We start from the raw sequence: 14,880 nt of genomic DNA, 5'->3' as shown, positions 1-14,880 counted from the left end.
GTCTCTTTAGGCTTTTGCCAGACCTTAACTCTCACTTAAAACGTAATTTTTCTCTTCGATATAAGTTTCAGTTTCAATTAATTTGTTAAAGAGGGACAACATACATTAAGGGACATTTTATCAAATAGAATGTAAATGTACCCAATTGTAGCCAAAAGGCTAGTTTACATTGACAGTCCACCTGCCAGAAATAATGGGCTAGTACAGTACCTAGTACAAAAAAGATTAAAACACAAAAGTACAAACACATTAGCAATAAGATACATAATTTAACCCTTATATACACAGTTCAATCCCAACATAGTATACACATCAGTGTTCACATCTTTGATTATCTATCAACCAATTCCTAAGATGAAATTTGAAGGCGTTGAATGAAATGGACTCTAATGTTCTGTGGGATTTTATTCCACTCAGGCGCTGTTTTATAAGAGAAATAAGGTACATTTTGTTTAGCTTTTTTTTTTTTACTGTCAATATATATATGGAAAAAAATCATGCTGGGGTGAATTGTTTGTGTTATTTATATAATAATAAATCATTATTTTGTTATTGACATTTTACAGTAGTTTAGTTTAACTACAATCTTACTATGAGTTTGTGCTGCATTCCGTGATTCCAGGAAGAGAGGCATTGGGATATTTAGCTGTGAGGATCTTCTGACCGATTTATCTTTTAGAGAAGGATGGTGCTATAGGTCTGTATGAAATACAAACAGTAGCTGTATGAAAGGGGCCATAATCATGTGACTTCACGTTTCTTATTCATTTCATGCTGTGAAATTGTAACATGCCTATGATTTCTACAGACCTATGAAGAAGTACGTGTCTTAGAAATGTCATGCAACGAGGTAGAACTTAAAGGTGCAAAATGCTACTTTTCTCAAGTATCCATGTTGGTTATATAGTTCTTTAACAAAGGACTTCTAGATGGACAATGTGCTACTTTGATTGTTCTCACCCCACCATAAGTCAAAATACACGCCCGTTTTTCTTTACTGTTTACAGACAATACAAAGGTAAACAAACATCATGGCTTTCAGTACATCTAAAACACAATTTTGTGCATGTGTTGGGTCAGACTTTTCACAAATTACTGAATATAGGAAGTACACAATTCCTTTATATGGAAAATCCACCCTAAAACAGAATGTATTGTACCATTACAATGATCTTGGATAGTTAAGTTAATGTACCGATATATAATCAAATATGTCTGGAAATCAGAGCATTTTAACAATAGGATGCATTAAACCTTTAGATGCCAGTCCTCTCAATGGTCCATCTGTGAGAGTTAGTTCTGTAGTGCCTTTCTGATCATGATTATATATTGACTGTAGTGTCTTTCTGATCAGGATTAATATGTTAACTGTAGTGTATTTCTGATCAGGATTAATATGTTGACTGTAGTGTCTTTCTGATCAGGATTAATATGTAAATTGAGTGTCTTTCTGATCAGGATTAATATGTAAATGGTAGTGTCTTTCTGATCAGGATTAATATGTAAACGGTAGTGTCTTTCTGATCAGGATTAATATGTAAATGGTAGTGTCTTTCTGATCAGGATTAATATGTAAATAGTAGTGTCTTTCTGATCAGGATTAATATGTAAACTGTAGTGTCTTTCTGATCAGGATTAATATGTAAACGGTAGTGTATTTCATAAAGTCCTTGCTAGGACCAGTTACGAGGTCATTACATTAGTCCCCATTTAACTCCTGCCAAGACACACCGGTTTGTGTAAATGTTTAAAACTTTTAGCCCACTTAGTGAAATTAAAATAACATGTCCTTCAATGTTTATTATTATTCTTAAAAGAAAATTATATAATGGAGGGGGAAGAAGAGGGGGGGCACTACTATGTCACCAAAGCAAAACAGTACATTTTACACATACAATTAGCCTTTTATACAAATCATTTTACTTTTATTTTATACATGAAAGTCCTTCATATCTCTTTTCTCTCAGCACTGCAGGAAACTGGCCACTCGGTTCAGATCTTTGTTTGATTAATTATTTATTATGGTTCACATCAACTGTACAGATACATATTGCACTGGTTACAAAACTGACGTATTGAGCAGCACATGGTCTATACAAACACTATTGGTTGTTCTGGTATTGATCGAGCAAAATAAAATAAAAAGGACCAACATTATCCTAATACATATTCCTATGTTGAAGGATAAGTCTTTTTTGTGCGTTATGTTGCGGTTTAAGGGAGACATTCTCTATAGATATACTGTATATACATACTTAAATACACACCCTCTGCTTTTTCAAACAAATAATATAAGAATTTACAAACTGCAAAAGCCAGTTTCAAGACACTCGGGTACCCTTTAAAGTTCTGCATTCTGTGGTGTGGTTTCTACTGTGCGACGGCATTTTGCTCTTGTGTCATGCTCGTGGTGGAAAGGAATCCCAACCTGAGCATGACATAAGAACAAAATGGCGACTGTGTGAATATGGTAAATTGGCTGCAGTGCACATGCAGTGTTCTGTGGAGGATTGGTGGGTAAATTCTGAATTTTAGACCCCTAGTCCCATTTCTGTTCTGGGGACTTGATTTGAACATACATAAAAAATTATGTTAAAGTTGGCCATCACTCCATTGTCAGAGGACCAATAGGGTGAGGTTTCATATGGCGAGGGGGCGGGACATTGGGTTATTTTAAAACCTCATATTCCATTGAATGTTCATCCCCGAATACAGGATGGGTTTGTGACAACATTTCCCAGGAATTATGAAAAGTTGAATTTAGATTCTATTAGCCTTTTCTTTCCTTTGAGTGTGTATTGGTACATAGCTGTACTTTAAGGGTCCTTCTGCAAAAAGACAAACAGAATATATATATATATATATTCACTTCATGGGGTCTTTAAATAAGATCTTCAAATGTCTGAGGTGCTATAAATATTGGCCTGTGTGAAATTTTAGGTAAAAAAAAAACAATACACCAAGCTACTGAGGTCACTCATCCTCCTCCTGGTCTGGAGGAAGATATTCACTCTAGTCTACATCAGGGGGCTCTTCACCATGAAACCCAAATGAGAGTAAATTCACTATCTCCTTGGAACCCAAGCCCATTAAAAACACACTAAAACTCACTGGTCATGTGGGGACTAACCAGAAACACGTCCGTTACCCATATTGGATCCTGACACAAACGTTTAAAGATACAATATGCAAATATGTTTTGTTTGAATTTTGTTCCAAAAACGCATCTTAACATAGATGCACTGATTCACAATCTAGTTTCAGCAGCGCAGGGATATTCCATTCTAAGGTTTCACAGAAAGGCGCCTCCTTCTAACCAATCAGAGAAGCTCAAAGGGATTACATCCAATAAGAACGTAATTTAATGGTGGAGTCTAAATGGTACTTACTTTGTCTGACCGGCTAAATTTAATTATGTTCATGTTGAGTGTAATTTGTATGTTCCTCATTCCAAACAATCAAAATCTTACACATAGCTTTAAGAAACATTGGTTTCTGCCACTGTCCATATCGGCAGGGTTGGGTAGTTAATAGATACTTTTAGAAAAGGAAAACAAGGGATAACTGGCAATTAAAATGAAGTGGGTGGTTATTACAGAAGGTAGCAAAGCCCTTCCTCTATGTATGTGTGTGCACGCAGTAGAAGAAACACAGGCACAACCACATCCAAAAGAATTCCACAAATGTTCAACTCCCTCACTAACACTCAGTCACTCAGTCTTTTTTCGAAGGGCACCCAGGAAGGGTCAGGGTTCAGAGCGAGGAGGAGGGGAGTGTTGTCTGCGTGTGAGGTGGTGGTGGAGGAGGTGGTAGCTCCCCACACACACACACAGCACTCAGATATTAAAGCTCTCTCCACAGCCACACGTGCCCTTGATGTTTGGGTTGTTGAAGACAAACTCGCTGGACAGCTTGGTCTCCACAAAGTCCATCTCTGTCCCCAGGAGAGTCAGCTGGGCCTTCTTCTCGATAAACACCCTCACCCCTGTAGAGGAGAGACACCACACACTGATGATCTGGTCCCAAAAACAATGATATAATGCTCCACCAATCATTTACACACACATGCATGGATCTGCCTACACGTTCCTGCTGAGTGGCGTTATCCATGCTGTAAGATCTACCCCCACCAGACTTTCTATTCACTACAGGTATCAGTGCAGACATGTGTGCCACACATAGGCTGCTTGAGCACCTGCTTGAGTACCCTCAAAGTCAAAAGGTGCCCTTTTTTGGCTGGTGCCAGACAGCACAGCAAACACTCACTGAGAAAGAGGCTGGTTATGAGGTAAAGTGCCAGACAGCACAGCAAACATTCACTGAGAAAGAGGCTGGTTATGAGGTAAAGTGCCAGACAGCACAGCAAACATTCACTGAGAAAGAGGCTGGTTATGAGGTAAAGTGCCAGACAGCACAGCAAACACATGCCTTTGATGCCCTTTATCTTTGGTTGAGTACCTGCCTCCCAAAATATATATATTTTATCTACTTTTTCTCCTCCTATTTTTCTGTATTTTTGTCCCATCCAAAATCCCCTCCCCTTCCTGGTCATTGCGCGCATTTGCCCCCCACTTGCCGGTCTAGGGAGCCCTGAAGTATATCACATGCGTCCTCCGATACATGTGGAGACAGCCAGCAGCCTCTTTTCACCTGACAGCGAGGACTCTCACTGGGGAAGTGTAACATGTGGGAGGCTCACACTACCTCCCCCAGTTCCCTCCCTCGCTGTGCAGGCGCCCTGACCGACCTGTAGGAGTCGCTGTTTACAACGACCAGGACCCACCCCACCGGCTCTCCATCACTGCCAATTGTGTCAGTATGACGACCGACCAAGCCGGAGGTACCGCTGGCAGTAGGATTCAATCCCACTGTCTCTGCGGTGGTAGACAGACGCTTAGTCCGCTGCGCTACCCGGCCGCGCCTCCCAAAATATATTTGTACATCCCTGTATCAGTCCATACCCCAGGGTTGCGAGAATGCAACTTGCGGTGCCTGGATTTGCGCTGTATAACAAGGTGTAACATTAGACCCGACTAGTTTCGATGGCGCCGAGTTGGGCTGTCAGGCACAACATCCAGGCAACGATTCTTCCCATTAACCCTTTAATCGCCAATGACGTGTTTAGACGTCATTCCTCGCCATGCATAATCTGCCAATGACGTCGTACAGCGTATTTGAGATCAATATTTCAAAAATCTGTCATGGCAATCATATTTCACCCACGGAGACTTGACGGGTGCTGTAGAGCTCCTCTCAACTCTCCAATGGTGCAATATCGCCATCTGGTGGCCGATCGGCGAGGTGCCAAAACCGGAAGTGAGCGGCCGGAAGTGGTGCTCACCCATATTTCGTCCGGCCACTCGCTATCGCTCGCGAGACTCCAGCTTGATACACTGGATAACGATCCGTTGCCAATAACTCGATAAACAACATGATTTGGACGTATATAGTATTATACAACCTGGAACTGGACCAACTAGATCGACATCCCATAATAGCGAACTTTCTGCTCCACGCTGATCGCCCAACGCTACGAGGAAGCTGCGGTGAGTTTCAGCGTGTTAGATAATTATTATACATACAAACTGCTCCGATCAACATATAACCCATACTACATAAATGATTTAACGTCGGCCACGGACTTATAAATTTTATCTGACGTCAATCGGTATAAAACTACATTTGATGATCTAATATATGTATTTAGGGCTATAACTCACGTTCTGCAGAATGCTGCAGAAAACGATAAAAACATGTTTATACTTTAGACCGTATTTTAGTATGAATATGTGAATTAAAAAGTAGAACGTTGCTACATCCTAAACGATAGATACTTGATGTTGAATGGGCCATAGTAATGTCAATTTAGCAATACAATTTAAAAAGTTATAGCCCTGCAAAGAAGGGGAACATCTCCATAGACTTACAGTGGTGGCAGAGAGGTGATTAAGATCAGAATAATCCCTGGCAGATAAAGGGTTAAACTGCAACAGCCAATAACACCAATCCATGATGAAGTCGGAGTTGTGTATGGACTGATGGCCACCTGTCGCAATTCTGATAATATGTATTGATTAATGTTATGTAGAGTAAAACTAATACAATCCACAGAGTATTGCTCTCCCTCAAATATTATTATTGATTAATACATTTATCATTGAAAAAAAATTTGCAGGTCCAAAATGAATGTTTTCGTTTACATGTTGCAGGCATGCATCCCCTCTCTAGTTCCCTTTTCCCCATGTGGAATACACCTGATAATGACATGCTGATGCCCTAGTCACCTAGTGTGACATCTAGTGGTTGAATGTTATCTATAGATTAGTATAGCATACTGTATCTCTGTATCTTATAAGCATGTCTAGGCTAAGGCTCTTCCGATGTATCACACGACACAGCTGCATCTCGAGGTAAGCAGACATTTTTTATCTCAACCAATCGTCTGGACGGGAACATTTACAGAAAAATGTACGATTGTGTGTCGAAGACTAATAATGTCACCTAATTTCCACAATATATATATATATTTCTTTTAACCTTTATTTAACCAGGAAGTCTCATTGAGATACAATATCTCTTTTGCAAGGGAGACCTGATCAAGATGACAGCAATAACATTTGCAATATATATCAGACGGCAATAAAATGTGCGGTACATCACACAGCGCAAACACTCACTGAGAAGAGGCTGGTTATGAGGTAAAGTGCCAGACAGCACAGCAAACACTCACTGAGAAAGAGGCTGGTTATGAGGTAAACAATGAAAGTTTGAGAGGAAGTGCGACATTTAGTGCAATTTGAAGACATAGAATATTACATGAAACACAATGTAGAGCCTAATACAGGGGTGGCCAACCAGTCAGAGACTAAGAGCCACAAAAATTACTGTGGTACCACAAAGAGCCACACCATATATACCAGCGTTTCTCAACCTTTTTTTCAGTCACGGCACCCTTCATGCGTTTATAGGTCCCACCCTCTGGCCTCTGACGTTGCTAATGTCTTTTATATTTGGGCCTCACAGGGTTAACATCTTAAGCCTGAGCGGTCCGGTACTGGACCGCAAATGACATCAGGCCATAAATCCATCTCTACAGAATGTATGAATTAATGTTGCGTTTTCTTTTCAAATGTAGCCAAGAGTAAAGACCCTAACCCTGTCAAAACAGCAGTCAATGTGTATATTTTCAGCATTACATTTGTTTACCAATGATTGTAACTGTTATTAGTGAAATATATGATTATAGAAATCTCAGGGCATTGAGTCGGAATCCGGCGCATATTGATGGGAGGAAGTGGCACAGCCAAAAGTGAGTGTTTTGAAGGAAGAGACCCAGTGCTTTTGATGGACTTTTGAATTTAGAAAAACTACCCTACCCAGCTCACGCCAGCCCTGTCAATCATCTGACTTCTGGATACACTTTTTATTTCTCTTATTTTTCGGGATCATCTCCCACAAACCTGAACGTTATTGCCATAATACAGAACAGTTTCTCTACCTTTCTGTGAACGTCTAGCAAAAAACGGAGTTGCAATCTGATGAAAATTGAGAAATGTACATTATAAAAAAGTAACTGTACTTGTGAATCACGCCTGGTGATACTAAATCCAGATTGAATTCTGCCATTGGAAAGGGGAGATTTGGCCCGATCCATAGATGTGCGACTTGGCCATAATAAGGTAATTTATAGGCCTGATATTCTATAATCATATTTCAAATTGCATGTGTCCAGATGGCAGAATTCAGTACTGTATCTACAAAACCTTCTGTTTAATCATCTTCCCTTTATTAATTTGCTTAGATTTTTTAGTCTGGTAAATTTTTGCATGGTGTTATTCACACTCAAAGATAAAAAAAAATATATATATATATATTAGTGCTGTCAAACGATTAAAATATTTAACTCGATTAATCGCATGATTGTCCATAGTTAACTCGCGATTAATCACAAATTAATCGCATTTTTATTTTTAATTATTTTTTTACCTTAAACAGATCTTTTTCAAGTTCCAAGTTTTAATACTCTTATCAACATGCGAGTCAACAAATGCTTGCTTTGTGCAGCCATTTAACACAAAAGGATGACCCTCATGCATTGCAAATTTGCATCAAATTCAAAACAGAGTGATGCACAAAATAACTTAAAAGAAAATAATAATTTAAAACAATGAATAAAGTGTGCATGAAATAATAGGGGAAAGAAAACGTTAGAAACTTGTTACATTCACACACACAAGGGCTGATTAATCACACACCCCCCTCTCTCCCTCACACACACACTCTCCCAGCTCTTTTTCTCTTTTGCCCCTTCCTCATCTCTCACCCCCCTCTCTCTATATATCTCACACACACACACACACACACACACACACTTCAGAAACAAACATAGTATCAATGAGAGCATCAATAATACACCTGAGTGAAGTCTAGTAAAAAAAATAAAAAAAATATATATATTTTTTTTAGTTAATCTTGAGTTAAAAAAATTAGTGGCATTAATAGAATCGGGAGTTAACGCGATATTAACGCAATATATTTGACAGCCTTAATATATATATATAATTGAATTGATATTCTCCTTTGGTTCATTACAATTTACTCAAGCCTAGTAACAGACACAATATTTCTGACACTGGGAATACATTCCCTGAGATCCATAGATGTCCCTAGAATCAGATACCAAGAACATGCAAATTAACCATTTAAAAAAAAAAAGTCTGTAAATGTTTATTCTACGTCATAGGTGTCAAACTCACGGCCCGCGGGCCAAATGTGGCCCGCCACGTCATTTGATGTGGCCCCCCAAGAGCTCAGGTAAACATTTTTTTTTTTTTTTTTTTAACATTAATATTGGGTACAAAAATAGCAGTGTTAAAATAATTGTGGGTTAATGCGTTAATAAAGCTTTGACTTTGACAGCCTTAGTTATTACACATTCTTACACATACATGTATGTTGAACATCTGAGGTATTGATGAAGTAACAAAGGAAAAAAGCCAAAAGCACTTACTCCTCAGACATTCTTTGACAATTTTACAGCCCAAAATACAAAAAAGATCCAGGCGGAATAGGTAACAAAGGGTTGAAGAAATATTGTCTGAACTGTCAGATGCAAACTGGCTGTGTGACATAACCGAGCATCTCGCTCAATTGAATAAGAAGCTGTAGGGACGCAAACAAGTCCCACCCAAAACTTGACCAATATAGTTGTGAACTGAGACAACCCTTATTTTGTTATTTTTGAGTACAGTTACAGTTGTGTGTTCATGCAGACACATAATAGCAATTTCATTACGAATTGAAAATGGGGGACCCTGATGTAAACAAGTCGAAAGTCTTTCTCTGGTCTGCATCCCCTTAACAATTGTGTGTATTGAGCTGTACTGTACTGTACCCATTCTGCAATCTGTTAATTAAAGTTAATTAAACTATCTTCCATTAGTTGGATGTATGGCCTCTGCAAGGTTGTGTGCAGCCATTTGTTTTTGTAACATCTGCTACATCTGTCCCACGTGTTCTTTGCAGCTCACAGTTGTTAGTTCTGCCCCTCTTGACTGTGACAAAAAGGTTTTGAACAAACTTAATGTCATAGCTTGTATTTGATGATATTCTTCTTTGTTATTTACTTGCATGGTTTGATCATTGATTAATGGAGTAATATGGGGTTCTGATAAACTAAAATTATTTGTTAAAATAACATAAGCTAACATATATTTTTACATTTATGCAAATGCATATGCAATATGTATAACTTGAATAAGTAATAAATACAGAAACAACATGTTTAACAATATGTAAATGAGTAGCTACATTTATTTTACATTAACATTTATACGGTCTTTGGCCCTTTGAGGGCAACCATAATGCTGATGTGGCCCTCTGTGAAAATGAGTTGGACACCCCTGTTCTACGTCTTATGGAATGAATGACAATTTTTTTTTTTTATATTTTTTAATGGAGGGAGTAGCCACACATTGGCAGGCAAAGAGCCACAGGTTGGCCACCCCTGGCCTAATACATACACCAGCGCTGAAAAATACCAGCATTACTCACAAGATATTCTACTGGCCTTATCCTTGAAGTTCACCTGAGTGAACTCAAATCCAGTTTCAATTACGATTTTGTCTTCCCACTATCACAAAAACAAGATAATGGAGATAAAGAGTATAGTGTTGCATGCCGTGTTGCTCTCATTTTGTCCTGTGTTGTAAATGCAGCACACCCTTCCTTCACAGCGGTGCGCTCCGACCCAGTCGTCGTCACATGATGTTCTTAAATCAATGAGTAATCATGTTTTATAATTGTGATTTCAATATCAATCTTGACCCTGTGCAGCACTCCCTATCATCACCTGTTCTTGACCCTGTGCAGCACTCCCTATCATCACCTGTTCTTGACCCTGTGCAGCACTCCCTATTATCACCTGTTCTTGACCCTGTGCAGCACTCCCTATTATCACCACTGTTCTTGACCCTGTGCAGCGCTCCCTATTATCACCACTGTTCTTGACCCTGTGCAGCACTCCCTATCATCACCTGTTCTTGACCCTGTGCAGCACTCCCTATTATCACCTGTTCTTGACCCTGTGCAGCACTCCCTATTATCACCTGTTATTGACCCTGTGCAGCACTCCCTATCATCACCTGTTATTGACCCTGTGCAGCACTCCCTATTATCACCTGTTCTTGACCCTGTGCAGCACTCCCTATCATCACCTGTTCTTGACCCTGTGCAGCACTCCCTATCATCACCTGTTATTGACCCTGTGCAGCGCTCCCTATTATCACCTGTTATTGACCCTGTGCAGCACTCCCTATTATCACCTGTTATTGACCCTGTGCAGCACTCCCTATCATCACCTGTTCTTGACCCTGTGCAGCACTCCCTATTATCACCTGTTCTTGACCCTGTGCAGCACTCCCTATTATCACCTGTTATATTGACCCTGTGCAGCACTCCCTATTATCACCTGTTCTTGACCCTGTGCAGCACTCCCTATTATCACCTGTTATATTGACCCTGTGCAGCACTCCCTATTATCACCTGTTATATTGACCCTGTGCAGCACTCCCTATTATCACCTGTTATATTGACCCTGTGCAGCACTCCCTATTATCACCTGTTATATTGACCCTGTGCAGCGCTCCCTATTATCACCTGTTATTGACCCTGTGCAGCACTCCCTATCATCACCTGTTCTTGACCCTGTGCAGCACTCCCTATTATCACCTGTTCTTGACCCTGTGCAGCACTCCCTATCATCACCTGTTCTTGACCCTGTGCAGCACTCCCTATTATCACCACTGTTCTTGACCCTGTGCAGCACTCCCTATTATCACCTGTTCTTGACCCTGTGCAGCACTCCCTATCATCACCTGTTCTTGACCCTGTGCAGCACTCCCTATCATCACCTGTTCTTGACCCTGTGCAGCGCTCCCTATTATCACCACTGTTCTTGACCCTGTGCAGCGCTCCCTATTATCACCTGTTATTGACCCTGTGCAGCACTCCCTATTATCACCTGTTATTGACCCTGTGCAGCACTCCCTATCATCACCTGTTATTGACCCTGTGCAGCACTCCCTATTATCACCTGTTCTTGACCCTGTGCAGCACTCCCTATCATCACCTGTTCTTGACCCTGTGCAGCACTCCCTATCATCACCTGTTCTTGACCCTGTGCAGCACTCCCTATTATCACCACTGTTCTTGACCCTGTGCAGCACTCCCTATTATCACCTGTTCTTGACCCTGTGCAGCACTCCCTATTATCACCTGTTCTTGACCCTGTGCAGCACTCCCTATTATCACCTGTTCTTGACCCTGTGCAGCACTCCCTATTATCACCTGTTATTGACCCTGTGCAGCGCTCCCTATTATCACCACAGTTCTTGACCCTGTGCAGCGCTCCCTATTATCACCACAGTTATTGACCCTGTGCAGCGCTCCCTATTATCACCACAGTTATTGACCCTGTGCAGCGCTCCCTATTATCCTCATTCAGGGTATCTGCAGGTTTCAACCAATTAAATCAAAATGTTAAGACCTTTTTAAATTGAATACCAATTTCACGACCATACTAGCAAAAAAAACAAAAACACATAGCGACAGTGAACTGGCGGCTGCACTTGCGCGCCAATTGAAATGATTGCGCATTCCATACAAGCTCTCACCAGAGGGACCAAGCTCCCAGTAACCCCACAAAAACCAACGACTTGCATACAAAAACATTTCATATATTTACTATTATTTCATCTCCCGACAGCTTGATTTGATTTATTTGAAAAACAGTAAAAACATATTTAGAGCAAATCGAGGATGTCATAAGAAAGTCGTGGGACTTATTTCCATTGAGGTCCTCATACAATTAAATTAACACATTCGGGGACATTGGGGCCCGTCTAATCCCACTCTAATGCCCCTTTTCCACTGCATGGTACCTACTCAACTCTACTCTACCTTTTTTGGTTTTCCATTGCCAAAATACCTGGTACCAGGTACTTTTTGGGTACTTTTTTAGTCCCTGCTCTGTCGAGGTTCCAAGCGAGTACAAGTGGTACCAGAAAAGTGACGTGAAACACTGCAGACCACTGATTGGTCAGAAGAGAGAAGCGTCACACAAAAAACAGAAAGCCGCCATCTTTAATGCCTCGCTTAGGGGATTCATTATTTGTTTGCAGCAGGAACAAGTGCAATAAACAAAAAAGGATTCATTCACTGTGTATTCTGCCTCATTTATTGATGAAACAAAACCAACATCAACACAATTTACCACAGAGCGGAGAGTTTAGTCTCACAAAAAGATAGCTGATTTGTTAAGCTTGTTGTTAGCTTACGTGCTAATGTGATTGTGTTTTACCATGGCTAGCGTACATAGCGTGATCAATATAACTCGCTATTGATTTGTACTAGTAGCGTTAATGCTAGTAGAATAGACACAACGTGAGGTAATAATCATCCATTTTAAACCGGTTATTACCTAATGCTAACGTTAGCAGATAGACACGAGAGATAACGTTAAAGCTTGTTGTTAGCTTACGTGCTAATGTGATTGCGTTTTACCATGGCTAGCGTACATAGCGTGATCAATATAACTCGCTATTGATTGTTTGTACTAGTAACGTTAATGCTAGTAGAATAGACACAACGTGAGGTAATCATCATCCATTTTAAACCGGTTATTACCTAACGTTAACGTTCAATTGATTGATTGAAACTGTGTTTACTATGGCTTGCTCCAAGCCTCACGGAGCTCTCATGCTGTACGCCAGCGGCCCCGCCTCCCCACACGGAGACAAACGGAGTACTACCTGCAGTGGGAAAGGAACAAAGTACCAGTTACCTAAAGCGAGTAGAGTAGGGTAGAGTCGAGTAGGTACTATGCAATGGTAGAGGGGCATATGAGGCCAGCTTTTCATTACAAGTTTTCACTGTGCGTGAGGTTGTTTGTAGAGCTAAATCTATATTTTATATTATTGCTATGTGTCCATTGTTATTGTCAATTGACAGTATAAACCTTCCCTTCAATATGCCATAAAGAAATAATTTTTTCATCAATACGTTCCCGTTTTATAGCGTCGTGAATATGAACTATATACTGCAATGGTCTTGGGTAATTCCTGCAAAGCTAGTTATAGGGCGCTAAGCTAATAACGTTAAATCAATTGGCGTTTCGGCCCTACACAAGCTAGAGTTAAAAATCAAAATGCATATAATCGGTATCATGTTCCACCATGAATGCATTAAAAGGGGGGGGAAGTCGTTTCTGATGATTGATTACCAATAACGGCATTCGTTATTGCAACATCATACTCTGACCGGGTGGATGGCTATGAGAACAAGGCCCGATCAGACTGAAATTTACGTCAAATCGCTCTTACCTGTGGCCGGTTGGATTCCAAAAAGAATTTCCCAGTTATTTGATCGCCATCTGGTAGATCGATATGTCCATTGGCTGATGCTATACCTTTACTGCATACTGAATTCGGCGTCACAAAAAGTATTCCAGGCGATCGGGTAAAGCCCTCGCTTCAGGCTAACAGAAAATCTTACCCGGTCGAAAAAAAAATTACACCAGGTCTGCAACAGGGGAAACTGCATTCTCGAGACAGTGCCAATACCAGGATCTGGCCGGTACTGCACTTTCAGAGTCCCGTTTCCAGCCAAAATACAGCTCTGTGACATTGAGTAGGATATTAAAATGGAATAAAAGCAAAACCGAGTTTACCATGTATATACGTGGTTGGCCTTCAAAGGATGGCGCCCAATCACGTATATATACGTGGTTGGCCGCGAATCGGTTAGCACAATGGCCACCAACAACGAGTTTACTCGTTATTGGCCGCCAATTGAATAGCGCCAACAACGAGTTTACTAGTTTTTTGGGATCGTTATATCGTTTATTCGCTATATCTATTCATAATTCATAGCCGCAGCCTCTGGTATAGTCTTCAGACCCTGTCTGTGCTGGCAGACGGTCAACACCACCCTCTACTGCCAGGCGGAGCTATTGCATCTCATTGAAAATGGGCTTGTGTCTTTTAGGAGGCGATCTGAGCCGGGAGGGCGGGGTTTAAATATTCAGGCGAGCCACTTCTATACAACGATGGCATCAGTAACTCCGCGCGCGCGCGCCCGTCATTGTGAAACGGTCGGTAGTGTGGTGCGGACCTCCACGAGCATTATTTGGAATTGCGATAAGATATTTGGATTATCTCTTTTGCATTACATCAGATACAAGGTAAGAACATCATATATGAATTTGATCGTTGATCTGACATTTATTTCTACCGCGATCAAAGCGATCTGTGTGTAGGTGTATGTGCTTATAATCGTTGGCTGCGGTGGGGTGGGGGTGGGGCGCCCCGCTACGACGGTCAT

The 14,880-nt window shown here is 40.7% G+C and overlaps 1 protein-coding gene across 2 annotated transcripts in view; it reads right to left on the bottom strand.

The window, feature by feature from the left end:
• Window positions 1–1,891: 1,891 nt before the first annotated feature.
• Window positions 1,892–14,880, bottom strand: part of isca1 (iron-sulfur cluster assembly 1) — a 49,083-nt gene continuing 36,094 nt past the window's right edge. The window contains exons 4-5 of one of the 2 annotated variants that reach the window (XM_084333323.1): window positions 13,186–13,310; window positions 3,851–3,985 (exon numbers count right to left, since the gene is read on the bottom strand). In XM_084333323.1, the coding sequence (XP_084189449.1) occupies window positions 13,192–13,310 (119 nt within the window). In that variant the 3' untranslated portion in view covers window positions 3,851–3,985; window positions 13,186–13,191. Of the gene's footprint in view, window positions 3,986–13,185; window positions 13,311–14,880 lie in introns of both variants that reach the window. The other variant, XM_084333322.1, reaches the window with a different exon arrangement.

Source organism: Notolepis coatsorum, assembly GCF_963971535.1.
Source record: "Notolepis coatsorum genome assembly, chromosome: 1".
In the NCBI taxonomy this organism is placed as follows: domain Eukaryota; kingdom Metazoa; phylum Chordata; class Actinopteri; order Aulopiformes; family Paralepididae; genus Notolepis; species Notolepis coatsorum.
Note: the sequence above shows the minus strand (reverse complement) of the source record. Positions and strands in the feature narration are given on the sequence as shown.